The sequence below is a fragment of the Haliotis rubra genome, unplaced genomic scaffold (assembly GCF_003918875.1).
Source record: "Haliotis rubra isolate DU_JTF1 unplaced genomic scaffold, ASM391887v1 Scf24, whole genome shotgun sequence".
Classification (NCBI taxonomy): Eukaryota; Metazoa; Mollusca; class Gastropoda; order Lepetellida; family Haliotidae; genus Haliotis; species Haliotis rubra.
Window position 1 is genome coordinate 3,094,020 of NW_025766447.1, and position 27,973 is coordinate 3,121,992.

General features: G+C 41.2%; 1 protein-coding gene across 1 annotated transcript in view; it reads right to left on the reverse strand.

The window, feature by feature from the left end:
- Nucleotides 1-7,360: 7,360 nt before the first annotated feature.
- The window catches only part of LOC124278635 (DNA topoisomerase 2-binding protein 1-like), a 55,894-nt gene continuing 35,281 nt past the window's right edge, over nucleotides 7,361-27,973 (reverse strand). The window contains 19 exon segments of the mRNA XM_046714402.1: nucleotides 7,361-7,815; nucleotides 8,231-8,364; nucleotides 8,764-8,833; nucleotides 9,418-9,539; nucleotides 10,101-10,223; nucleotides 10,685-10,791; nucleotides 11,128-11,221; nucleotides 11,462-11,586; nucleotides 22,966-23,032; nucleotides 23,870-24,026; nucleotides 24,712-24,787; nucleotides 25,113-25,151; nucleotides 25,340-25,426; nucleotides 25,975-26,015; nucleotides 26,223-26,311; nucleotides 26,662-26,891; nucleotides 26,894-26,963; nucleotides 27,545-27,613; nucleotides 27,781-27,864. Coding sequence (XP_046570358.1) covers nucleotides 7,740-7,815; nucleotides 8,231-8,364; nucleotides 8,764-8,833; nucleotides 9,418-9,539; nucleotides 10,101-10,223; nucleotides 10,685-10,791; nucleotides 11,128-11,221; nucleotides 11,462-11,586; nucleotides 22,966-23,032; nucleotides 23,870-24,026; nucleotides 24,712-24,787; nucleotides 25,113-25,151; nucleotides 25,340-25,426; nucleotides 25,975-26,015; nucleotides 26,223-26,311; nucleotides 26,662-26,891; nucleotides 26,894-26,963; nucleotides 27,545-27,613; nucleotides 27,781-27,864 — 1,860 coding nt within the window. The 3' untranslated portion in view covers nucleotides 7,361-7,739.

Here is a 27,973-nt window from a genome sequence, read left to right on the forward strand (position 1 = left end):
ACCACATGTTCGGTCAATTAAGAATCCCCTCGGAAGGACCGAAATCCCTGCCAGACATTAAACGTCACCTCCAGCTATAACCGTTTATACTTGACAGGGTTGGACTAGGCGGGATCTACCAGCTACAGCGTCTATTCACTTGGTTTGAAAGCGATCAATTTCACGACTGTCTGAAGGTGAAACTGGTATTGTAGTGCAGTGATGTGATCTCGGGAGGGGTTTTGAATGGTTTCATTACAGCCAACTAGTGCAGATCACCTAACAAATAGTAGAGGGGACCGTTGGCGTTCCAGGTGAGAATATAGGTCCCTAGTAGTGAATGAGTTTGGTTTTACTCCGCTTTTAGCAGTATTCTAGCTATATCACAGCAGGAGACAATAGAAACGGGCTTCATACATGTGGGGAATCGAACCCGGGTGAACATCGTGACGAGGCAACACTTTAACCACTGGGCTATCCCAACAATGGGTCACAGGTAACCCGTTTGTCGTAAAAGGCGACAATATAGACATGGGATGAGGCTCAGTCTACGCCATCTAGAACGCTGGTGCCTGCCTGAGCAGTGGTCGTTTCGATTGTCCGATACCTTGATGGAACATTGGCTGTCTGCTATAGCTGAGTCAGCTTATTGTGGGAGGAAAGCTCGAATTGATGTAAAACTCGCCTGTTTACTGCTTTGGTGGAATCCACAAGCACACAGGTTCCAACAGAACAAGAAACAACCAGGGCGAATCTGAGAGTCATACGGTTTTGACACAGGGAAATGCGGTCGACCGTTCCCAGTCTTGAAGTTGAACAATCGTACAACCATACTATATAATGTGTGCGTGCGTGCGTGTGTGTGTGTGTGTGTGTGTGTTCAACTCTTCCCTCAGCAATATTTCCGGGTTTTGCAAGCATATTACCAAAAGCGGCATGGACTGCAACTCACAGATTTGAGTGTTGGGCGTTAATGAAAAGATTAATTAGTATCTCTAAATCATTCCAATGGTTATGAACACGCTATAACAAACAGTTCCCAATATATCCTGAACGTTTTCAAAATATTTAGTGTAGCAATGATATCAATGTACACAATATAAACTGTGCTGTGCTGTGCTATATACAATGCTGTATACATCTGGCAGTAACAGACTGTCACTCGGAGGTCTCCTAAACGTGTATTCCGTCAGTTACATAAGAATAGCACATTTCATATCAACAGCACGCACAGCACATTTACGAATCCGTGGAGGGCCACACTCAAGAACATAAAACCCAATTTTAACACATATGCTCAGCGTTTCGTGTTTCCACGGAGCGAACACTGACATTCATTTGAGTTAAGCTGGCCGGTTGTTGAATCTGCTTGAAATGAAATAAGGCAAAGTAGTTCAAAATATGTGCATCAACTCTGTAAACACAATTATCATGGAACGAAATGTCTCCTGGTACAAGAAGATCAAAGGTTTTCGTATTTTGCCTGGGTAATGATGTTGTCTAGATCTTGTTCTACACGTTGTCCAGGCTTTTCCGTTTTCAGACTTCCCCTTGAGATGGAGACAATAAAATGTAAAAATGTGCTACGTCACTGAAGCTCACCTGGGCACAATCAGTTTAAAATGTCAACAACGTGAGCCCAAACGCTTGTATGATTTAGCTATATCAGAAATGTACCCACACACACTGTACCCACTTGGAGAATCGGGCCGTGCTCTGTATGACGAGTGAACACTTTAACCACTAAACTACCTAACCCACCGACAAAAAGACCACTAATACTGTGATATTTCACCCACATCTATCTATCTGTCTGTCTATATAAGGGGAATTCGTGTTGTGTCATCATTTGGGGATTTGTTTATATAAGTACTACTGTACACCGATGCACTAAACGACACGTAAAACTAATCATTCATCATCTGACGGCCTGTGCAGCCTCGTGTACAAATGTATTTACAGAATCAATCACCTTCCTTGGTCTGGCAATATCAACAGAGATGTTAACAGTGGAAAAACTACCATGTGGGAATTTAAGAATATGGTCAAACATATCAGTCATAACAAGGCGGACATATTGAAAACCGGATTCGAATCTCCGGGAATAAGCACACGAAGTTTCAGCTTCTTTGTCAAGTGGATTCTGAGGAGACGATGTTCACCGATGACAACGACGACGAGGATGAACGCCAGACAAGCACGTCATGACATAAGCTCACTCGTCTTTCAGAGAGCTGAGTTAAACAAGGTGAGCTGTTATGAATGAAGTGAGACAAGTTCTACACGGCTAATGACACTTCTTTTCCGTTCATTCAAGTGTGGGATGAAACCCGAACATGATCAGTATTGCATTACAAGAAGATTCAACGTGTGCTAGTTTTTTCTTCTAATCATAGTCCAACGCAGTACCAGTTTACACAGCCATGTGTCTGGCGACAGACTGCTCTAGCTCGATATCAGCGTTCCTGGCCCCGATGTAGAAATACAAGCTCTCAGCGGACCATTCCTGAAACCTCGACAGTGTATGGTAACATGGGTTTAACAGACACCACATTGTCGCATGAAAGGGGAAACCTTTGAGAATCGACTCGAAAAATAGGCTCAGCGACGGAAATGACGTACTGTGTTTCTGTTTGAAATCAATAGCTTGGTAACCAAATATCATCTTCTCAGGGAACTCACTTTTACACGTATGTTTTATAAGGTGTTACAAGCAGTTCACTAACTCTGCCTCGCTATTGTTGGCTGGGCTCTTACTCGATCATCTGGTTTCGACCTTCACCACGTTCTTGCTATATTCATTCCCGGCTCCAGACCGAGGTGACCCAGCTTGGTAAAATTACCACTGAATACATACATTGTCTTGGTACATCTCAGGCGTCTTTTTACATCATGGTTTTCACGTTGGTAGATGTAAAACCATCTCTCTGTCTTGTCTGTTCACGACTGTGTGCATTCATCCAAACACACAGATTACACTAGTACAGCAGACCCCATAACGATCCTCCTGGTGTAGACGAGCTAAAGGACAACTTGTAGGATGCTGGGGTGCCCTTCGAGAGAAGCGTCTGCTCATCTTCATGAAGGACAGTTAAGGACACGTTACATGAAGTCCTCTACACGTGTTACAGGTGGTATTATTGCTGGAGTACTGGAGTATTGCTAAACCGGGAGAAAGATCAACTTCACTCCGTATCAGAATAGATACTTTCAGAACCTCCTTGATACTTACATATGATAGCGTAACTTACGAACTGAGTCAGTGGTGCTCTACACAATCAGGACAATCAGGGTATACGACATCCGCGAGCGAAAGGGGGAGATTCATTCAATATCCGCTATATAGCCATGATATACACTAGGTGTGTACATGGTCAGAGGCACTGGCTCTGTCGAAAGACAGAACATGTTGTGATATGCCATGGGTAATATGCTTGCAGAATTAGGGCGACACACATTGTCAGGGTAAAACACACAATACGGCAGGTGACACACTGTAACCAGGATATACCCACCCTGGACGAAGTGTATTGAGAACAACTCATTTGGAATTCATTACGAGACATTAGTGATGCTCACAACCGTGTTAAAGGTCACACATCATGTATTGTAAACAACCAATCTTATTTTGTCGCCTACTACAAGAATGAACTGGTATGGTACACTTTACTAACATTGAGAACACCGTGGTGATATGGTACACTTAACTAATACTATGAGCACCACATCAATCCTGATGATCGTTTCATAGATGATACATGGTACTGATTCTGTCCATCTACATTCCTCCATATATATATTCACTGGTTTCAAGAAGTAACAAAATAACTTATAGATTCTTGAAATGTTCAATTTATTGCACATTTTAACTTGAAATGAACATTTATCCTAAGTACAGTAACATTGTTAAGTTAATGAACAATCAGTTTGCAATGAAGTAAACCAAGACCTTGATGTATTTTGATGTCATGTTTTGTACACGTTTTGATTTATAAAAAATACTTGTCATAGACACTGAAGGACTGCATATAATTGGCTGGACTAAGAGATCACAAAGAGTGCCAGGTTTTCTATTCACTATCTGCATATGATTCATGAATAGCGAAGTCCATTAGATTGGCACTGGCAGATCCAATCTGATACAGCTTCCTTGTAATAAAGTAAAGTGACTGCCTTAATCTCTCAAGGCCAAATGCAGATGATCATGTATTATATTTTCAGGTACTGGACCTAAAGCTAGTTCCACACTGTGACCTCAGCACTACAATAGCTGTAAGTCTACATGTATGCATGAGTCACAACAATCTCAGCACTAACATCATTCTGGCAAACAGGAACGATCCGCAAATGTCCAAAACCAATGCTCTGGCTCTGAACTGGCTTCTAATGCCATGGAAATTATTTTTTTTACTTGGAACTGTTAAGTGTTAATTCCTTAACGCATAGTTTGTATCAGCTAAGTGAAATATTAAACAATTCATACATAATGAAAACATGTATAAAAAATATATATAAGTAACCCAGTCATACCCTGTATGAGGTATGAAGATAGCTGTTTAGGTTTCATGTTATTAACTTCAGCTTTCCGTCCAGACTCTTTCATGAATGATGAAACATTACACACAATAAAGAAGAACGTAAAATAATAATTACATTGTAGGTCAGGTTGCGGAGTCTAGTTAATGGACCTCAATATTTCATACAGATCATTTAGATTCCAGTTTCCATAAGTGTGTTGTTCTTGTCCCTTTCAGATCAACTGTCATTGTATGTTCAAGTTATTCAAGCACTTCCCCACAAAACCCAAAACATAAATGTCATCATTTGCTAATGAGCAAAATAGTCATAATTAGTCAATAGAGTGGTACTTCACAAATGATGAGAAGTATGATTACTTTCCAACCAAAATCAAAATTATTCATGTTGTTATCAAACTCAACACTAATCCCCTCACACTAAAACTTCAAAAGGTAAGCACTTTACAAATCTGTATACAATCATGGACAATATATATAAACAGAACAAGCTGGCAGTGAAATGCTACAGGAGACTCTCATATAGACATAAATCATATTCCCCATACAACCTGAAATACTCGGACATATTTTTATAAATGATAACATTAGCTGTTGAATAATGTCTGCAACAGCTTTTATGTGACATAAACCTTTCCTCATGTATATATGTAGCTTGTCAAACATATCAACCTGTACTGAAGCAACATCATGCAGGACATGGGAAGGTTCTTTTGTTGTTTGCTAATCCATGGACCATATATTACAGTAATTTTGTAGGAAAACATTGTAAATATTATTAAGCCTTAAGTATCGTCAATGAACAGAACTCCAACATGGAAATGGTTGTAACTCTTTGATCAGTCATTCTATAATGTTTCCTGTATTTCAACAGAATACTTTAAAGATATTGTATTCTTTTAATGTCAATAATTGTATCTTAGGAAGAGATTAATAAGTTTCTTACAAAATGCCCACACCATTACTAAGTGAGAGAGTTATTCAGGCTTTAGCAGAAAGCCCAAAGTGACACAGGCCTGGACATTTACTACTTTGTTGAACCAACAAACAAGGATCACATCCGACAGACCAAGATTAACCTGGGATTCAAACTAAAGAACAGAGACTCCTGGTTATAGATGAAACTAAAGCACCTTTGACCATACTGTAACCCAGCTATGGAAGCTTCAAATGCGTTTTGACACATATAGCTTGGGAAGCTTGATAAATGACTTTTTTAATGTTGAACTACGATTGACAGAAGTGATAAGTTGTTAACATCTTTCTGACAAAAATGTCTCCCAAAGTAAACATTACAAAATTTGGCATTCAATAAAGGTACATACAGATAATGAAGTCAGCATTAAAGGACTTAGAATAATTTCCAGAAAGAATTTTAAATTTCACTAAATATGTTGCAAAATGACAGCTCTGTGATTTACCAGGAACACAATACACAATTACACAAACCATGCACGCCCTTGTCACACTTCTCATACATCCCTGCAAACCCAAACACCCAATCTGCCCACATTCATGTGTACACATCCCGTATGCCTCATCTACAGACAACCATCAGCATTAGAAACCAATTCCTGTACATATACATGACTTCAAAGACTTCATACTTGAACAGAGACATTGTACAGGCAAGTTACACACTGACAATGTCATTAGATAAATGCAAATGAAGCTGACTGTTCCTTCTTTGGGGCCAACTCCCAAATGATAAATGCAACAATTCTGAATAATTCTGAAATACAAACTGTACAAAATAGGTCACAACAGCATATATGTGATCAGTGATCAGAAATACTATCTGGGAATTTATCATCATTCAAACATAAACATTCTGAGACAACTGTTTATCTGTTTTCCCCCAACTGCTCATGTTTACATAGGCATGGTTCTCTGGAACACCCAACAACCTTGGCAAACACAGCACACAGCTTTCATAAATAAGGCACTATACACACGTAACAGAATACTGGTAGAAAAGCAAATTCATATTACTTTAGTTCATTGGTATTATTTTGCATAATGCACATTTTAAGTAGGCAGACGGTATTAGACTGACCAACAGAAACTTCAAACTGTTTTAGGAAATATATACACCAGGGTTCTGTTGAGACCCCCAATTACCAATTTCAAGGGTCCTCGCAGGCTATAGGACCTTCCTGTAAAGTATTGAAATGCTGTAGTGTGCTGAACCATAACATTTAGTGATTATTTCATAATTACAATGAATACTATTCTAGATCTCTCATGACACAAAATATATTCTTTCTGTATTCATTTGGTGTTTGTGCGGGCCAGACACACATTTCTGTGTTGTGCAAAACCATGCATACCACTATAAAAATAAGTCTAAAACTACCAATTCTTCCATATTACCATAGTAACTGTCATGTGTTGACAGATTAACGTCAGCTGTGTGAAATATGTGGGTGTGGCCCGACTTCTCTTGAGTAGTATATAGAGAACCTCACCCAAGTGTCTACTGATATCGATTATATCAACACGAGTTGATAAAGTTACAAATATCCGAGGCTTGCCGAGGATATTTTCACTTTCATCAACGAGTGTTGATCTAATTGATATCAGTAGACACGAGGGTGAGATTCTATTTATCATCAAAAATCATTCTTCATTAGTTTTCAATGAAAAATTTACATCTCTCAACACTGTACTACCATTAGACTTGCTGTGCAGTGATGTCATAGCATTGTGACATCATCAAGTTGATGACGTCATAGCATTGTCAGGGCATTGTACAAAATCTACTGTCAAAACGATATCTCCTAGGAGATATCATATGATCTCACACAAGCGATATCTCCCGTGGAACACAGTTTTGGATGATAAATATATATATACCAGTACAACATTCATGTTTCTCCTGCAGGTTATGGGTCATTAAACTCAAGTTCCAAACTTGTAATTTATCATACATGTAGCTACATAACATTCTACACAAGTCAGAGTCACTTGTGTACAAATCAAAGGTCAACATAAATAACTGGTTGCATTACATTTTTCTTTCCATACATGATACAAAGGATATTCTTAATCATCCAATTTAAAATTTAAATTGTAAACTGTTTCTTTGGCCAAGTTACAACACAATATCTACCATGCATAATCTAAAAGTATTGTTCTTAACAAGAATTTCAGCAATATACAAAACTGTACAACTGTCTTCACAAAATGTACAAGTCTATACACGTATTTACACCAAAGAAAGTTTCAATGTCTGCGTGGTCGTTTCCCAGAGCCCTCCGTTGCTGAATTCTTTCTCTTTGCCGGCATGGAATCTGGAAGACTGACATCCAAACATTTGTTACAGCATTGAACATTAACAATTCTTTCCCAAATATAAAATGCTTTTGAACCAAAAAACTTACAAATTCAGTGAAGTGTACTTATACAGAAAATGTTCCCTTGTAATGTAATGCATGTTAACAGATCAGAGCTGCTACTCATCATGGTAAAGAATGCAAACCTTAAAAGAAAACCTTGTTCCAGTTATTTTAATAGTCTTATCCACAGACTTGGTAATCAATCATTTTAAAAAAACTATGTCACCTCAAATTCCACTATCTCATACTATCATTTAAGAGGAAGGTCCCCACAGAATCTTTCTTGCCATATGGTATTCAATTATGCCAAACACAAAGACAGAGGCATCACACAGTATTGTGGAATACCGGTACTGCGCAGATTGAGTTGCTCCGTACCTAGCTCGTAATGCGGTGATTTCTGGTGGACTGTAGTCATCAGGGTTGGGGCAAGGGTCCTCAGTCAGATGGGCTGCGATAAACTCCGGCTTCAGACAATGGATATGGGATTTGATGAGATTTTCCAGATCATCCTAATGAACAAGAAAGTCGTTATTAATCTGTACACATGATAAAATGCTAAAAAATCCAAACACAATCAAAACATTGAAAAATCCCCAAACACTATATAATGATTATTTTGCATAAACTCCATGAATATGGATTTCATAATATAGAAGCAAGCACATGATCTGAAACTGAAAGCCCTCCAAAAAAGAAAAAGATTATCAACACTCTAACGCTTCACATGAACGGGCATTTTTACTGAAAGCAACAAGGATATGCTCAAATGAAATGTGTGACATTAAAACAACACAGATGTTGAATATTTCTAAATTCCATGACAAAGATATTTCTTTAAACTGATCCACCAGCACAGAGTAAGCTGAGAAATAGGTGAGCATCTGTGTAAAATGTTGAGCAGTACGAACCTGAGATAGTTTAACTTTGTTAAGTTCAAGGAATGCATGCGTGGCAGTAACATCACTGCTGAATGGTGGTCTGCAACAGATTGGAAACACAAATCAGAATCTACACAACCCACAAATCACAAATGTCATCTGATGCTATGCAAATTTCATACAATACACTGATTTCAGCAACTCTCCTGAATGAATGTCCCCAAAGCCAAACAATTGATCTCCAAGTCATTCACTGAAAAAATCATTTTCAGTATCAACACAGATATTTGTATTCAAGCAAATACACCATTACAGAGACAACTGGTCAGTTTTATGTTGAGCATTGCAAGCCAAGCTGCATGTGAAGATTAACAGTTACGTTATCCTTCAGCGTAACCAGTTACTGCTGAGTGAGCAGTGGCATATTCCAAACAAAGTCACATGTCCAAGGAAACACCACATGTGCTACATGTGCCTCAGTGTGTGGCAAGCCCAAAGCCCAGGAAACGCTTCGGAGACAAGCTGGCAAATAGTCACCCATCCAAAGGCTCTCTGCAACCAGCATTGCCTAACTACTCCTGATTTAAGACCTGCGTATTCTACTCCAGACCATGTCCAGTAATACAGTGGTCACATCGTATAACAACCATACACAAGAACTTGATCTCTGAGTACTGTACTTACTTGAGGGGCAGCACCTCAGCTCCACCTGCTTGTAACAGTCGGGAGAAGTTACTCTCTCTATTCTTGTCTGTACATAGAATAACTTGCCATCCTTCAAAAGCACCTCGACAGAGTGGGTCAACCTGGGAATATAGAGGAAAGTGTTGAGTGTCAGCTTCATACCCATTATGGAAATAACAGGTCTAAATTAGATTTCAAAGTAACATCAAACATGCCACAGATACATGTGAGTAAAAGCAACTCAGTGCAACATATGTTGTATGATGAGTGAGCTGACATATGGATTTCTCCATTAGCTCCTTTGAAATGCAACATTTTGGTACTGGAAGTTACAGCTTTATCAAGCAAGTGATAAGGGTACAACCACCTAAATGATATGTGCCACTGAAAGAAGAAATGATATGTGCCACTGAAAGAAGAATGAAGCTCAAATCCATAATTGTCCTTTTAGTTCTGTCATTCAACGTCTAAAATGTGACTGAAAGTATTCTGAATGTTCCTTGACACAAGAATGGAAAACAAGAACTTCCACCTTTGACCAGTGTGATAGATGCAAGACCACATCTTGAGATACTACATGGGAATTCAATCACAGAGCATCAACATGGAGTTCCATTCAGTGTATTTCATGGGAGCCGCAACCTGGTATGATACCACAAGTGAATTCAAAATAATGGGGGTACCTTTTTCATTTCCTTGACCTTCTGTCTCCACCTGTTAGCTGCAGCTGCTAGTTTGCTACACTGGGCGTTCATGTTGAGCATGATGTTATGAGTTGCATCACTTCCCCACTCGTGACACTCCTCCTGTAGACATGTAACATTGACGTGGAAACAATTAGCACACCTTTTACCATCATGTTTCAGTGGAAATCCAAAATGATGACATAAAGGACGACACTATCTCGCGATACATTAATACTAAACTGAGTGAACCAAGTAGTGACCTGTGAGTTGTTTCACTCTGAAGTCTGAAATATAACAGCTACGTAACAGCAGTCTGTATAAAACTGAATCTGGTTTCATGTTTGTTTATTGTTTAGCTCCACTCAGCAGTAATCCAGCTATACAATAACAGTCTACAAATAATTCAGATCAGACAATCCAGTGATTACATCATGAGCATCAATCCACATTTACCATGACGTGAATACCATGACATGCATCAAATCTGTTATATATATATATTAGCCATATATGATCTGATGATTAACAAACATTAATCACTATAAACATAATAGTCCTGTTTCAGTTATAAATGCTAGTACCTTGACAAAGTATCCCTCTCTTCGACATGCCTCAAAGTAGGACTTATGTAGCACCCATTTCCCTGCAGCCACACAGGCCAGGAACTTCTCATTCCGTGCTGGTGTCTCTGAAACAGCACTCTCAAGTATATAGTACATGTTGAGAATGTCACAAACAGTACCAAAGATGTGTGACACCAGAGATGTCGTAATTTGTTTGTGGTATTTAAAAATAAATTTGTGCACTGTGAAGAGAAACTGGAACATGGAGATGGTTGGCTTGATTGTCTGAGAAGTCTTGGGATGAGATACCCAAATTTTATTTGATGTGTACAAGGAGTATGGCAGACACTTGTACAACCAGACGTGTACAAGAAATGCGATGTACCTATCTACTTCAGGAAATGTACAAGCAGCACAACTGACTCACCAACAACAGGTTACAAGATGTGTGACAGACTCACCTACAACTAGATGTGTACAAGATGTATCAAAGTGTTGCGAGTCCAACAACTTCCCTCCCAGTTGCTCCACCAGTGCTCCGTAGTCCACACGCTCCTGCAACACCCACATACATCACATGGTCTGTTCACACAGCAGGCAAACAACTATCATCACTACAGTAACAGTAGCAAGTTGCAAAGTGAAACATCAGAGAAGCCTTACCCTTTTCTGTTTGATAACAATATCATATTTAAAGAGAAACCAATTATTACTTCAAACCTGAAAGTGTCAGGAAACAAGAAGCACATCACTGTTCACTTACATGGTTGCTCACTTACATCACTGCATACTTACATCATGCTGCATTCCAGACACCAGTATCACTGGGAGTTTCCGTTCTTTCTTCTTTTGTTCCTCCTCCAAGATTTCAATAGGCTGAGGCGACATCACCCTGCTAGTTCTACGTGGTTCAGGGAATGCTGCAAAATGTATGATATAGTCTTTAGCTGAATGTGTATTGGATGTGAAAACTTTGTGTATGGTATGAATGGAAGGATCAACAAGAAATCTCATTCTAGCCTTCTATACCGAGGACTCTCTATAAAGAGTGCTCCTGTATACTCTATGTACTGACTCACCAAGAGGTGGAGGAGGACTGTCTATAAAGAGTGCTCCTGTATACTCTATGTACTGACTCACCAAGAGGTGGAGGAGGACTGTCTATAAAGAGTGCTCCTGTATACTCTATGTACTGACTCACCAAGAGGTGGAGGAGGACTCTCTATAAAGAATGCTCCTGTATACTCTATGTACTGACTCACCAAGAGGTGGAGGAGGACTGTCTATAAAGAATGCTCCTGTATACTCTATGTACTGACTCACCAAGAGGTGGAGGAGAACTCTCTATAAAGAATGCTCCTGTATACTCTATGTACTGACTCACCAAGAGGTGGAGGAGGACTGTCTATAAAGAATGCTCCTGTATACTCTATGTACTGACTCACCAAGAGGTGGAGGAGGACTGTCTATAAAGAATGCTCCTGTATACTCTATGTACTGACTCACCAAGAGGTGGAGGAGAACTCTCTATAAAGAATGCTCCTGTATACTCTATGTACTGACTCACCAAGAGGTGGAGGAGGACTCTCTATAAAGAATGCTCCTGTATACTCTATGTACTGACTCACCAAGAGGTGGAGGAGGACTGTCTATAAAGAATGCTCCTGTATACTCTATGTACTGACTCACCAAGAGGTGGAGGAGGACTGTCTATAAAGAATGCTCCTGTATACTCTATGTACTGACTCACCAAGAGGTGGAGGAGGACTGTCTATAAAGAATGCTCCTGTATACTCTATGTACTGACTCACCAAGAGGTGGAGGTCTATAAAGAATGCTCCTGTATACTATGTACTGACTATAAAGAATGCTCCTGTATACTCTATGTACTGACTCACCAAGAGGTGGAGGAGGACTGTCTATAAAGAATGCTCCTGTATACTCTATGTACTGACTCACCAAGAGGTGGAGGAGAACTCTCTATAAAGAATGCTCCTGTATACTCTATGTACTGACTCACCAAGAGGTGGAGAGAACTCTCTATAAAGAATGCTCCTGTATACTCTATGTACTGACTCACCAAGAGGTGGGTGGAGAGAACTCTCTATAAAGAATGCTCCTGTATACTCTATGTACTGACTCACCAAGAGGTGGAGGAGGACTGTCTATAAAGAATGCTCCTGTATACTCTATGTACTGACTCACCAAGAGGTGGAGGAGAACTCTCTATAAAGAATGCTCCTGTATACTCTATGTACTGACTCACCAAGAGGTGGAGGAGGACTGTCTATAAAGAATGCTCCTGTATACTCTATGTACTGACTCACCAAGAGGTGGAGGAGGACTCTCTATAAAGAATGCTCCTGTATACTCTATGTACTGACTCACCAAGAGGTGGAGGAGGACTAAAGAAAGCTCCTGTATACTCTATGTACTGAACTCTCTATAAAGAATGCTCCTGTATACTCTATGTACTGACTCACCAAGAGGTGGAGGAGAACTCTCTATAAAGAATGCTCCTGTATACTCTATGTACTGACTCACCAACAGGTGGAGGAGGACTGTCTATAAAGAATGCTCCTGTATACTCTATGTACTGACTCACCAAGAGGTGGAGGAGAACTCTCTATAAAGAATGCTCCTGTATACTCTATGTACTGACTCACCAAGAGGTGGAGGAGGACTGTCTATAAAGAATGCTCCTGTATACTCTATGTACAGACTCACCAAGAGGTGGAGGAGAACTCTCTATAAAGAATGCTCCTGTATACTCTATGTACTGACTCACCAAGAGGTGGAGGAGGACTGTCTATAAAGAAGCTCCTGTATACTCTATGTACTGACTCACCAAGAGGTGGAGGAGGACTCTCTATAAAGAATGCTCCTGTATACTCTATGTACTGACTCACCAAGAGGTGGAGGAGGACTCTCTATAAAGAATGCTCCTGTATACTCTATGTACTGACTCACCAAGAGGTGGAGGAGGACTCTCTATAAAGAATGCTCCTGTATACTCTATGTACTGACTCACCAAGAGGTGGAGGAGGACTGTCTATAAAGAATGCTCCTGTATACTCTATGTACTGACTCACCAAGAGGTGGAGGACTGTCTATAAAGAATGCTCCTGTATACTCTATGTACTGACTCACCAAGAGGTGGAGGAGGACTCTCTATAAAGAATGCTCCTGTATACTCTATGTACTGACTCACCAAGAGGTGGAGGAGAACTCTCTATAAAGAATGCTCCTGTATACTCTATGTACTGACTCACCAAGAGGTGGAGGAGGACTCTCTATAAAGAATGCTCCTGTATACTCTATGTACTGACTCACCAAGAGGTGGAGGAGAACTCTCTATAAAGAATGCTCCTGTATACTCTATGTACTGACTCACCAAGAGGTGGAGGAGGACTGTCTATAAAGAATGCTCCTGTATACTCTATGTACTGACTCACCAAGAGGTGGAGGAGGACTGTCTATAAAGAGTGCTCCTGTATACTCTATGTACTGACTCACCAAGAGGTGGAGGAGAACTCTCTATAAAGAATGCTCCTGTATACTCTATGTACTGACTCACCAAGAGGTGGAGGAGGACTGTCTATAAAGAATGCTCCTGTATACTCTATGTACTGACTCACCAAGAGGTGGAGGAGGACTCTATAAAGAATGCTCCTGTATACTCTATGTACTGACTCACCAAGAGGTGGAGGAGGACTGTCTATAAAGAATGCTCCTGTATACTCTATGTACTGACTCACCAAGAGGTGGAGGAGGACTCTCTATAAAGAATGCTCCTGTATACTCTATGTACTGACTCACCAAGAGGTGGAGGAGGAACTCTCTATAAAGAATGCTCCTGTATACTCTATGTACTGACTCACCAAGAGGTGGAGGAGGACTGTCTATAAAGAATGCTCCTGTATACTCTATGTACTGACTCACCAAGAGGTGGAGGAGGACTGTCTATAAAGAATGCTCCTGTATACTCTATGTACTGACTCACCAAGAGGTGGAGGAGGACTCTCTATAAAGAATGCTCCTGTATACTCTATGTACTGACTCACCAAGAGGTGGAGGAGAACTCTCTATAAAGAATGCTCCTGTATACTCTATGTACTGACTCACCAAGAGGTGGAGGAGGACTGTCTATAAAGAATGCTCCTGTATACTCTATGTACTGACTCACCAAGAGGTGGAGGAGGACTGTCTATAAAGAATGCTCCTGTATACTCTATGTACTGACTCACCAAGAGGTGGAGGAGGACTCTCTATAAAGAATGCTCCTGTATACTCTATGTACTGACTCACCAAGAGGTGGAGGAGGACTCTCTATAAAGAATGCTCCTGTATACTCTATGTACTGACTCACCAAGAGGTGGAGGAGGACTGTCTATAAAGAATGCTCCTGTATACTCTATGTACTGACTCACCAAGAGGTGGAGGAGGACTCTCTATAAAGAATGCTCCTGTATACTCTATGTACTGACTCACCAAGAGGTGGAGGAGGACTGTCTATAAAGAATGCTCCTGTATACTCTATGTACTGACTCACCAAGAGGTGGAGGAGGACTGTCTATAAAGAATGCTCCTGTATACTCTATGTACTGACTCACCAAGAGGTGGAGGAGGACTGTCTATAAAGAATGCTCCTGTATACTCTATGTACTGACTCACCAAGAGGTGGAGGAGAACTCTCTATAAAGAATGCTCCTGTATACTCTATGTACTGACTCACCAAGAGGTGGAGGAGAACTCTCTATAAAGAATGCTCCTGTATACTCTATGTACTGACTCACCAAGAGGTGGAGGAGGACTCTCTATAAAGAATGCTCCTGTATACTCTATGTACTGACTCACCAAGAGGTGGAGGACTGTCTATAAAGAATGCTCCTGTATACTCTATGTACTGACTCACCAAGAGGTGGAGGAGGACTCTCTATAAAGAATGCTCCTGTATACTCTATGTACTGACTCACCAAGAGGTGGAGGAGGACTCTCTATAAAGAATGCTCCTGTATACTCTATGTACTGACTCACCAAGAGGTGGAGGAGGACTCTCTATAAAGAATGCTCCTGTATACTCTATGTACTGACTCACCAAGAGGTGGAGGAGGACTCTCTATAAAGAATGCTCCTGTATACTCTATGTACTGACTCACCAAGAGGTGGAGGAGAACTCTCTATAAAGAATGCTCCTGTATACTCTATGTACTGACTCACCAAGAGGTGGAGGAGGACTCTCTATAAAGAATGCTCCTGTATACTCTATGTACTGACTCACCAAGAGGTGGAGGAGGACTGTCTATAAAGAATGCTCCTGTATACTCTATGTACTGACTCACCAAGAGGTGGAGGAGGACTGTCTATAAAGAATGCTCCTGTATACTCTATGTACTGACTCACCAAGAGGTGGAGGAGGACTGTCTATAAAGAATGCTCCTGTATACTCTATGTACTGACTCACCAAGAGGTGGAGGAGGACTGTCTATAAAGAATGCTCCTGTATACTCTATGTACTGACTCACCAAGAGGTGGAGGAGGACTCTCTATAAAGAATGCTCCTGTATACTCTATGTACTGACTCACCAAGAGGTGGAGGAGGACTGTCTATAAAGAATGCTCCTGTATACTCTATGTACTGACTCACCAAGAGGTGGAGGAGGACTCTCTATAAAGAATGCTCCTGTATACTCTATGTACTGACTCACCAAGAGGTGGAGGAGGACTGTCTATAAAGAATGCTCCTGTATACTCTATGTACTGACTCACCAAGAGGTGGAGGACTGTCTATAAAGAATGCTCCTGTATACTCTATGTACTGACTCACCAAGAGGTGGAGGAGGACTCTCTATAAAGAATGCTCCTGTATACTCTATGTACTGACTCACCAAGAGGTGGAGGAGAACTCTCTATAAAGAATGCTCCTGTATACTCTATGTACTGACTCACCAAGAGGTGGAGGAGGACTGTCTATAAAGAATGCTCCTGTATACTCTATGTACTGACTCACCAAGAGGTGGAGGAGGACTGTCTATAAAGAATGCTCCTGTATACTCTATGTACTGACTCACCAAGAGGTGGAGGAGAACTCTCTATAAAGAATGCTCCTGTATACTCTATGTACTGACTCACCAAGAGGTGGAGGAGGACTGTCTATAAAGAATGCTCCTGTATACTCTATGTACTGACTCACCAAGAGGTGGAGGAGGACTGTCTATAAAGAATGCTCCTGTATACTCTATGTACTGACTCACCAAGAGGTGGAGGAGGACTGTCTATAAAGAATGCTCCTGTATACTCTATGTACTGACTCACCAAGAGGTGGAGGAGGACTGTCTATAAAGAATGCTCCTGTATACTCTATGTACTGACTCACCAAGAGGTGGAGGAGGACTGTCTATAAAGAATGCTCCTGTATACTCTATGTACTGACTCACCAAGAGGTGGAGGAGGACTGTCTATAAAGAATGCTCCTGTATACTCTATGTACTGACTCACCAAGAGGTGGAGGAGAACTCTCTATAAAGAATGCTCCTGTATACTCTATGTACTGACTCACCAAGAGGTGGAGGAGAACTCTCTATAAAGAATGCTCCTGTATACTCTATGTACTGACTCACCAAGAGGTGGAGGAGAACTCTCTATAAAGAATGCTCCTGTATACTCTATGTACTGACTCACCAAGAGGTGGAGGAGGACTGTCTATAAAAAGAATGCTCCTGTATACTCTATGCTACTGACTGACCAAGAGGTGGAGGAGGACTCTCTATAAAGAATGCTCCTGTATACTCTATGTACTGACTCACCAAGAGGTGGAGGAGAACTCTCTATAAAGAATGCTCCTGTATACTCTATGTACTGACTCACCAAGAGGTGGAGGAGGACTGTCTATAAAGAATGCTCCTGTATACTCTATGTACTGACTCACCAAGAGGTGGAAGGAGGACTGTCTATAAAGAATGCTCCTGTATACTCTATGTACTGACTCACCAAGAGGTGGAGGAGGACTCTCTATAAAGAATGCTCCTGTATACTCTATGTACTGACTCACCAAGAGGTGGAGGAGGACTGTCTATAAAGAATGCTCCTGTATACTCTATGTACTGACTCACCAAGAGGTGGAGGAGGACTCTCTATAAAGAATGCTCCTGTATACTCTATGTACTGACTCACCAAGAGGTGGAGGAGAACTGTCTATAAAGAATGCTCCTGTATACTCTATGTACTGACTCACCAAGAGGTGGAGGAGGACTGTCTATAAAGAATGCTCCTGTATACTCTATGTACTGACTCACCAAGAGGTGGAGGAGGACTGTCTATAAAGAATGCTCCTGTATACTCTATGTACTGACTCACCAAGAGGTGGAGGAGGACTGTCTATAAAGAATGCTCCTGTATACTCTATGTACTGACTCACCAAGAGGTGGAGGAGACTCTCTATAAAAGAATGCCCTGTATACTCTATGTACTGACTCACCAAGAGGTGGAGGAGAACTCTCTATAAAGAATGCTCCTGTATACTCTATGTACTGACTCACCAAGAGGTGGAGGAGGACTCTCTATAAAGAATGCTCCTGTATACTCTATGTACTGACTCACCAAGAGGTGGAGGAGGACTGTCTATAAAGAATGCTCCTGTATACTCTATGTACTGACTCACCAAGAGGTGGAGGAGGACTGTCTATAAAGAATGCTCCTGTATACTCTATGTACTGACTCACCAAGAGGTGGAGGAGAACTCTCTATAAAGAATGCTCCTGTATACTCTATGTACTGACTCACCAAGAGGTGGAGGAGAACTCTATAAAGAGGTATACTCTATGTACTGAACTCTCTATAAAGAGGTGCTCTATATACTCTATGTACTGACTCACCTAAGAGGTAAAGGACTGTCTATAAAGAATGCTCCTGTATACTCTATGTACTGACTCACCAAGACTGACTCTATAAAGAATGCTCCTGTATACTCTAGGTGGAGGAGGACTGTCTATAAAGAATGCTCCTGTATACTCTATGTACTGACTCACCAAGAGGTGGAGGAGGACTGTCTATAAAGAATGCTCCTGTATACTCTATGTACTGACTCACCAAGAGGTGGAGGAGGACTCTCTATAAAGAATGCTCCTGTATACTCTATGTACTGACTCACCAAGAGGTGGAGGAGGACTGTCTATAAAGAATGCTCCTGTATACTCTATGTACTGACTCACCAAGAGGTGGAGGAGGACTGTCTATAAAGAATGCTCCTGTATACTCTATGTACTGACTCACCAAGAGGTGGAGGAGGACTGTCTATAAAGAATGCTCCTGTATACTCTATGTACTGACTCACCAAGAGGTGGAGGAGAACTCTCTATAAAGAATGCTCCTGTATACTCTATGTACTGACTCACCAAGAGGTGGAGGAGAACTCTCTATAAAGAATGCTCCTGTATACTCTATGTACTGACTCACCAAGAGGTGGAGGAGGACTGTCTATAAAGAATGCTCCTGTATACTCTATGTACTGACTCACCAAGAGGTGGAGGAGGACTCTCTATAAAGAATGCTCCTGTATACTCTATGTACTGACTCACCAAGAGGTGGAGGAGAACTGTCTATAAAGAATGCTCCTGTATACTCTATGTACTGACTCACCAAGAGGTGGAGGAGGACTGTCTATAAAGAATGCTCCTGTATACTCTATGTACTGACTCACCAAGAGGTGGAGGAGGACTCTCTATAAAGAATGCTCCTGTATACTCTATGTACTGACTCACCAAGAGGTGGAGGAGGACTCTCTATAAAGAATGCTCCTGTATACTCTATGTACTGACTCACCAAGAGGTGGAGGAGGACTCTCTATAAAGAATGCTCCTGTATACTCTATGTACTGACTCACCAAGAGGTGGAGGAGGACTGTCTATAAAGAATGCTCCTGTATACTCTATGTACTGACTCACCAAGAGGTGGAGGAGAGGTCTGTCTATAAAGAATGCTCCTGTATACTCTATGTACTGACTCACCAAGAGGTGGAGGAGGACTGTCTATAAAGAATGCTCCTGTATACTCTATGTACTGACTCACCAAGAGGTGGAGGAGGACTCTCTATAAAGAATGCTCCTGTATACTCTATGTACTGACTCACCAAGAGGTGGAGGAGGACTGTCTATAAAGAATGCTCCTGTATACTCTATGTACTGACTCACCAAGAGGTGGAGGAGGACTCTCTATAAAGAATGCTCCTGTATACTCTATGTACTGACTCACCAAGAGGTGGAGGAGACTCTCTATAAAGAATGCTCCTGTATACTCTATGTACTGACTCACCAAGAGGTGGAAAGAGTATACTCTCTATAAAGAATGCTCCTGTATACTCTATGTACTGACTCACCAAGAGGTGGAGGAGGACTGTCTATAAAGAATGCTCCTGTATACTCTATGTACTGACTCACCAAGAGGTGGAGGAGGACTCTCTATAAAGAATGCTCCTGTATACTCTATGTACTGACTCACCAAGAGGTGGAGGAGGACTGTCTATAAAGAATGCTCCTGTATACTCTATGTACTGACTCACCAAGAGGTGGAGGAGGACTGTCTATAAAGAATGCTCCTGTATACTCTATGTACTGACTCACCAAGAGGTGGAGGAGGACTGTCTATAAAGAATGCTCCTGTATACTCTATGTACTGACTCACCAAGAGGTGGAGGAGAACTCTCTATAAAGAATGCTCCTGTATACTCTATGTACTGACTCACCAAGAGGTGGAGGAGGACTCTCTATAAAGAATGCTCCTGTATACTCTATGTACTGACTCACCAAGAGGTGGAGGAGGACTGTCTATAAAGAATGCTCCTGTATACTCTATGTACTGACTCACCAAGAGGTGGAGGAGGACTGTCTATAAAGAATGCTCCTGTATACTCTATGTACTGACTCACCAAGAGGTGGAGGAGAACTCTCTATAAAGAATGCTCCTGTATACTCTATGTACTGACTCACCAAGAGGTGGAGGAGAACTCTCTATAAAGAATGCTCCTGTATACTCTATGTACTGACTCACCAAGAGGTGGAGGAGAACTCTCTATAAAGAATGCTCCTGTATACTCTATGTACTGACTCACCAAGAGGTGGAGGAGAACTCTCTATAAAGAATGCTCCTGTATACTCTATGTACTGACTCACCAAGAGGTGGAGGAGGACTGTCTATAAAGAATGCTCCTGTATACTCTATGTACTGACTCACCAAGAGGTGGAGGAGAACTCTCTATAAAGAATGCTCCTGTATACTCTATGTACTGACTCACCAAGAGGTGGAGGAGGACTGTCTATAAAGAATGCTCCTGTATACTCTATGTACTGACTCACCAAGAGGTGGAGGAGGACTGTCTATAAAGAATGCTCCTGTATACTCTATGTACTGACTCACCAAGAGGTGGTGGAGGACTGTCTATAAAGAATGCTCCTGTATACTCTATGTACTGACTCACCAAGAGGTGGAGGAGGACTGTCTATAAAGAATGCTCCTGTATACTCTATGTACTGACTCACCAAGAGGTGGAGGAGGACTGTCTATAAAGAATGCTCCTGTATACTCTATGTACTGACTCACCAAGAGGTGGAGGAGAACTCTCTATAAAGAATGCTCCTGTATACTCTATGTACTGACTCACCAAGAGGTGGAGGAGGACTGTCTATAAAGAATGCTCCTGTATACTCTATGTACTGACTCACCAAGAGGTGGAGGAGGACTGTCTATAAAGAATGCTCCTGTATACTCTATGTACTGACTCACCAAGAGGTGGAGGAGGACTGTCTATAAAGAATGCTCCTGTATACTCTATGTACTGACTCACCAAGAGGTGGAGGAGGACTCTCTATAAAGAATGCTCCTGTATACTCTATGTACTGACTCACCAAGAGGTGGAGGAGGACTGTCTATAAAGAATGCTCCTGTATACTCTATGTACTGACTCACCAAGAGGTGGAGGAGGACTGTCTATAAAGAATGCTCCTGTATACTTTATGTACTGACTCACCAAGAGGTGGAGGAGGACTCTCTATAAAGAATGCTCCTGTATACTCTATGTACTGACTCACCAAGAGGTGGAGGAGGACTGTCTATAAAGAATGCTCCTGTATACTCTATGTACTGACTCACCAAGAGGTGGAGGAGAACTCTCTATAAAGAATGCTCCTGTATACTCTATGTACTGACTCACCAAGAGGTGGAGGAGGACTGTCTATAAAGAATGCTCCTGTATACTCTATGTACTGACTCACCAAGAGGTGGAGGAGGACTGTCTATAAAGAATGCTCCTGTATACTCTATGTACTGACTCACCAAGAGGTGGAGGAGGACTGTCTATAAAGAGTGCTCCTGTATACTCTATGTACTGACTCACCAAGAGGTGGAGGAGAACTCTCTATAAAGAATGCTCCTGTATACTCTATGTACTGACTCACCAAGAGGTGGAGGAGAACTCTATAAAGAATGCTCCTGTATACTCTATGTACTGACTCACCAAGAGGTGGAGGAGGACTGTCTATAAAGAATGCTCCTGTATACTCTATGTACTGACTCACCAAGAGGTGGAGGAGGACTCTCTATAAAGAATGCTCCTGTATACTCTATGTACTGACTCACCAAGAGGTGGAGGAGGACTGTCTATAAAGAATGCTCCTGTATACTCTATGTACTGACTCACCAAGAGGTGGAGGAGGACTGTCTATAAAGAGTGCTCCTGTATACTCTATGTACTGACTCACCAAGAGGTGGAGGAGAACTGTCTATAAAGAATGCTCCTGTATACTCTATGTACTGACTCACCAAGAGATGGAGGAGGACTCTCTATAAAGAATGCTCCTGTATACTCTATGTACTGACTCACCAAGAGGTGGAGGAGAACTCTCTATAAAGAATGCTCCTGTATACTCTATGTACTGACTCACCAAGAGGTGGAGGAGAACTCTCTATAAAGAATGCTCCTGTATACTCTATGTACTGACTCACCAAGAGGTGGAGGAGGACTGTCTATAAAGAAAGCTCCTGTATACTCTATGTACTGACTCACCAAGAGGTGGAGGAGGACTCTCTATAAAGAATGCTCCTGTATACTCTATGTACTGACTCACCAAGAGGTGGAGGAGGACTCTCTATAAAGAATGCTCCTGTATACTCTATGTACTGACTCACCAAGAGGTGGAGGAGGACTCTCTATAAAGAATGCTCCTGTATACTCTATGTACTGACTCACCAAGAGGTGGAGGAGGACTCTCTATAAAGAATGCTCCTGTATACTCTATGTACTGACTCACCAAGAGGTGGAGCTTCAGGGGTCGGGGTTCTCACCGTTTCCTGGCTTTTTCGTTTGGAGGACCTCGTCTACAATGGAAAGTAGTAAAGGAGTTACAACATCATGTCTGCCTGATGGCGTGTGTTCTCAATACATAGTAACTTCAATAACAGCAGCAACTTTCATCATGTAATCCAGGTTTCCATTCACAGCATATTTGAACAAAATCACCTACCTCAGGAGACACTAAATGTGATATAGTGTCAGGCAGGACCAAAGCTTTGGAAACACTTGATCGTCAAACCTGACAAACACATCAATCACAGTTCTCACCTGACACATGGCTGTGCACTGTGCACTGGACCAGATGCTACTACTTTTGCATTCGTAACTACTCGCCTCTTTCCGTGACCTACAAGAAGACTCGTACCCCAATCGTATGCCATTATTGCCAAGAATCATGGCAAACCAATCAAATCGCTCGTAGTAAAATGCATTTCGAAGCCTGAAAATGGCGGCACCGTTGAAGTTTGAAACTTCGCTAAACTATGCAAAGCACAATTTAAACATAAACATTCAGCTAAAGGATCAGAGACTTTAAACACTGAAACATATTTACAAAGGGAAGGACTGTATTGCTGTTTTGCCCACGGGAAAAAGATATTCTAGGAGTTATGTTAGGAAAGTCAGAGTTATCTTTCCATGGTAATAGTACTAGACTGTTTCCACCTCCATGCCCGTTTTGCGCTTAGACAGAGCCCAGTCGTAAACATGGCCACGGGAGGGGTACGAGACGCCATCCGGCTTGCCGGAAGGACACGAGTAGTTACGAATAACTACATTTGGCCAATATTTTAACTATCAGTCCTCTTCTCAAACATCCTCTATGTACAACATTCAAGACATGATGTCCATGTTGGACCTACCCGAGACACATTCTCCTTGGCAGTCCCTGTTGGGTCCTCCAGCTCAGAGAACTGGGCGTTGGAGCTTGAGAGGTCGATCCCTGCCAGGTAGTCATCTGTGTTCTGACTCTGACTACACTGACGATGCAGCTCATCAGCCAGCTTCTCCTGCTCCAGTCTGAAATACAGGAAAAACAAGGTGATATATGAGTGAGTAGTTTGGGTATATAGCATTTAAGAGCCTTACTTCAGTGACATCTACTCTCAGTTGACACACAGAGAATGGTACTAAATTTGTTTGTTTGTTTAAAGGCCACACTCAGCTGTATTCCAGATATATGATGGTGGCATGTAAATATCATCTGGACCAGGACAGTCCAGTGAGTGACCAAACAATCCTGTCTGCAGTCGCTTAAAACAGACATTGTCCATGCATTGAACAGATAAATCTGGGGTATGTCTGCAGTCGCTTAAAACAGACATTGTCCATGCATTGAACAGATAAATCTGGGGTATGTCTGCAGCAGCAGCAATGTTGAAATCAAACCATTATTTGATTATGTACATTGTGCCATGACAAATGAATGAATTCGGTTTTGGCCTGACTGAACATTATTCAAGTGACAACATGTAGCGTCAGCTGAATGTGGGATGAAAGCCCACAGTGATGCAGGTTTGGGGAGTTACCATTTGCTAGAACCCACAAAATAAGGGCATACTAATACTCGAACCCACAATACCAGTATTCTGTGTGTCGAAGGGGCCACAATTGTCGAGGCAATGATACATCAAACTTCCCTATTTTCACACTGTTAACTTTCACATCATTTGAGGACAAACATATCAGTATATTTCCAGCCTACCTCCCTGTTGGATCATCCCACGTCACTTGAACACTCTGTGAAGCTTCTGGCATGCTGTTGGTGTCAGAACTCTTGCCTACACAACAAAACAATAATATGTACATGATGTAAAAAGCACAGCTAATTTCCCAAACCCACCATGTTTTTAAGCGCTTTCTCAACCATGTTTTTGAAATAGCGAGTGAGTTTGGGTTTATTTAGGTGGGTTTGGGTTTTAATTGGGTGGATGAGCTAAGTTTTTAAAGAAAGTGATGTCATGTCCGAATGGTGCTGACAATCTTACATACATGAATTAATTCCTTAGGCAAGCAACTGTGCAGAGAATTTCAGCACCTTAGATGACTGACTCATGACCTATAAGCCTTCTGAAGGAAGGCACTTGTCACCTACATATGACTTACTTCCACTTCTGGTTCTTCTGCTAACACTTTTCTTTTCATCTGAAACATCATCCATACAGTTTTGATAACATACTAGATTTTCATAATGACAAATTATTAAAACAGCATCCAGAGGAAAGTGCAACCAACAAACTTAACCTTTAAAACTTTGGATTGAAAATGGAATAAAGTTCTTTATATTACATGATTCTGAGAAAAATGCTGTCAATTGTAATCTTCCCAAATACCTTGATATGCCCATGGGCTCTGTCTTGAAGAAGGCCGACTCCGTCCACTGTCCGAGGTGTTGCCGGATGTGTTGAACTGACCACTTCCTGTTTAGTGAAATAGTGACATACATAAGTGAAAGGATCACAGTGTTGAAGCCAGCAAGATTCCAGCAACATTTTCACTGATAAAGACCGCCATAAAGTAATCAAAACTACTTACTATTGTTGTGTGGCACATAAAGCAAAGCAATGTTGTAATTGTATTACTTTGTTGCTGCTTAGATTCATGATGTGGAAAGTAACATATTTAGACGCTTTTGGAGTCAAGCGTAACCCGGAAGCTTCTAGAGCAGCAGTTTATTCCAGCATTGTTAACAACTATATGAGGATGCAAGCTGATGCCTTTATCATCTAGGATTACATCAAGACCAACTTCTGTGTGAAAATCATATGTTCAAAAACCTTTGAAACTGCGTACTAGCCACATGAAAACACATTTCCAGACAGTTGTCTGCATAAACATGTTACCAATTGCCACACACATTTCCTTTTAATATGGTTGTCATGGAAACTAAATGAAACATTCAATGAAACAGTTTTATCCCAAACTTTGTGCATGACCCCACTGGTGCCCAGATATATCCAACACTTACCATCAGGTCGCTTGCTTTTCTTTCTTGGTTGTTTTTTCACTCTGCAAAAACACAGTGACAATTCTCAGAACTACACACAATCCAAAATTGAAGTAACATTTAGAAGACCAAACTTTCAGGAGAATAAGATCATAATCCAAAACAATGACTGTCTCTATTAATCATAAATCTGTAAGTGATCACTTTTACCACTATTTGAGTATATTGTTTGAACTAATCAGGCCTCAATGTACAAACATCAGACTCACTTCCCTGCTGAGTTCATGATGGCCTCCATCTGTTTTGACAGCTCTTCCCGGATCTCCAGTGTGCCTCCCACATCATGCTCCACGCCAGTCTACAAGACAGAAACCACCACACGCTCAACACACGAGCAAACAACTGCACTCTGACTCACAGAAAACCCCTTTAATATCTGGTTCTTAAGTTGGGGGTTTAACTAACCTTTCCACTGTACAGTTCTTATATTATCAGTTATCTTGTGTTTTCATATAGTGTGAATTTGGGTAGATGACCTTCCTTCCTCCCTACTAAATAAACAACATTATTACAAGTACAGCTATGGTCCTTTAGTCTATGGTCTATTACCAAGTTAGTCTGTCAGATAAAGCATAGCACATTAGCTTCAATAATACCACTGGGGTCAACATGGAGTACCGACTGATAGCATACAACACATGTACATACATTGGGCTCATCCTGTGCCACCTCCTCTTGCTGATCCTCCAGTGACCGATCTCCTTCTCTGTCTGGATGTTGTTCCTCTTCATTCAGTCTTTGTTCTTCTATTTGTCTTTCTTTTACTCTTTGTTCCTCCTTAAGTCTTTGTTCTTCCTTTTTTCTTAATTCTTCCTGATGCTTCTTCTGATCTTCCAGGCTCTCATGCTCTTTCTTTTGTTGTTCCGATTGTTTTTTTCTCACTCCCCCTCACGCTGTTCCGAGCTGCTCTCCGCGAGGGGACGTCCTGGAGTTCGGCCACCAGACACTGCCTGCACATCAGTCAACACATGATAAGAACCAAGGAATATCACCCACAATAGTAGCTAATGAATAGAAAGAAGGGTATGAAACAGTTTTGAGATAAAACGGACAGAGTTTGAGATTGTATGTTTCGCTATTTTTGTCAATAACACAATATTGAGGAAGGAAATACAAAGCTTTCCAGCATGGAAAGGAAAATAATTTAACCAAAATGCTATTCTAGATAATACAATGAAAACAGAATAGTCTCTATTGTTTGCATCAAGATACTTGTCTGCTCATAAAAGTGCCAGAAATATTTTCAAATATGCAATAAAGTTTATTGGTTGTTGTTTAACTCCAAACTCAGCAATATTATAGCAATATGAATGCAGCCAGTAACAAAACCTCCCCACAGGGGTACGATAACATGCAGTAAACTAAATTACTGTACTAGACACACAAGCCATTTATCCACCTCATACAAGCTCAGGTAACTACAGATGTATTCTAACTAAGTTACAATACATAATGACTTATGCTGAAGCAGAGATAGGTCCTCCATGCAGATTAACAAGCAAGGCCTTCACAGCACCGCTGGAGAACTCACCAGGCTAAGGTTTGGGTTGTAATTATGGGGAAACTGGCCCTCATCAACTCTTGCTGTTTGTTCCTTACACTGAAAATATAAAAACAATATCAACACATGATGGTGGTGTACCTGCATCCAGTAGATGTCTGTACTGTGGACCAGTCATGGACATGAGTAACTTACAGTATCTTTACTGCAGTGTAATAAATCACTAATCAGCAACGAGTCACGGTGTAGTAAGTGACTAAACTTACTGCAAACAGCCAGTGAGGGGAGACAATAAAGATCCCTTGATCTCTTGCCAAGCGGAACTCTTTGCTCGTATCATTGGCTCTCCCCTGAAAAGAAAAGAGAACAAAAGGATTACTTAAAAACCTAACCTTACAAAATATCTTCATCCATATTCAGCATACTGAGAAATCTACCATTTGGCAACGTCCAGAACAA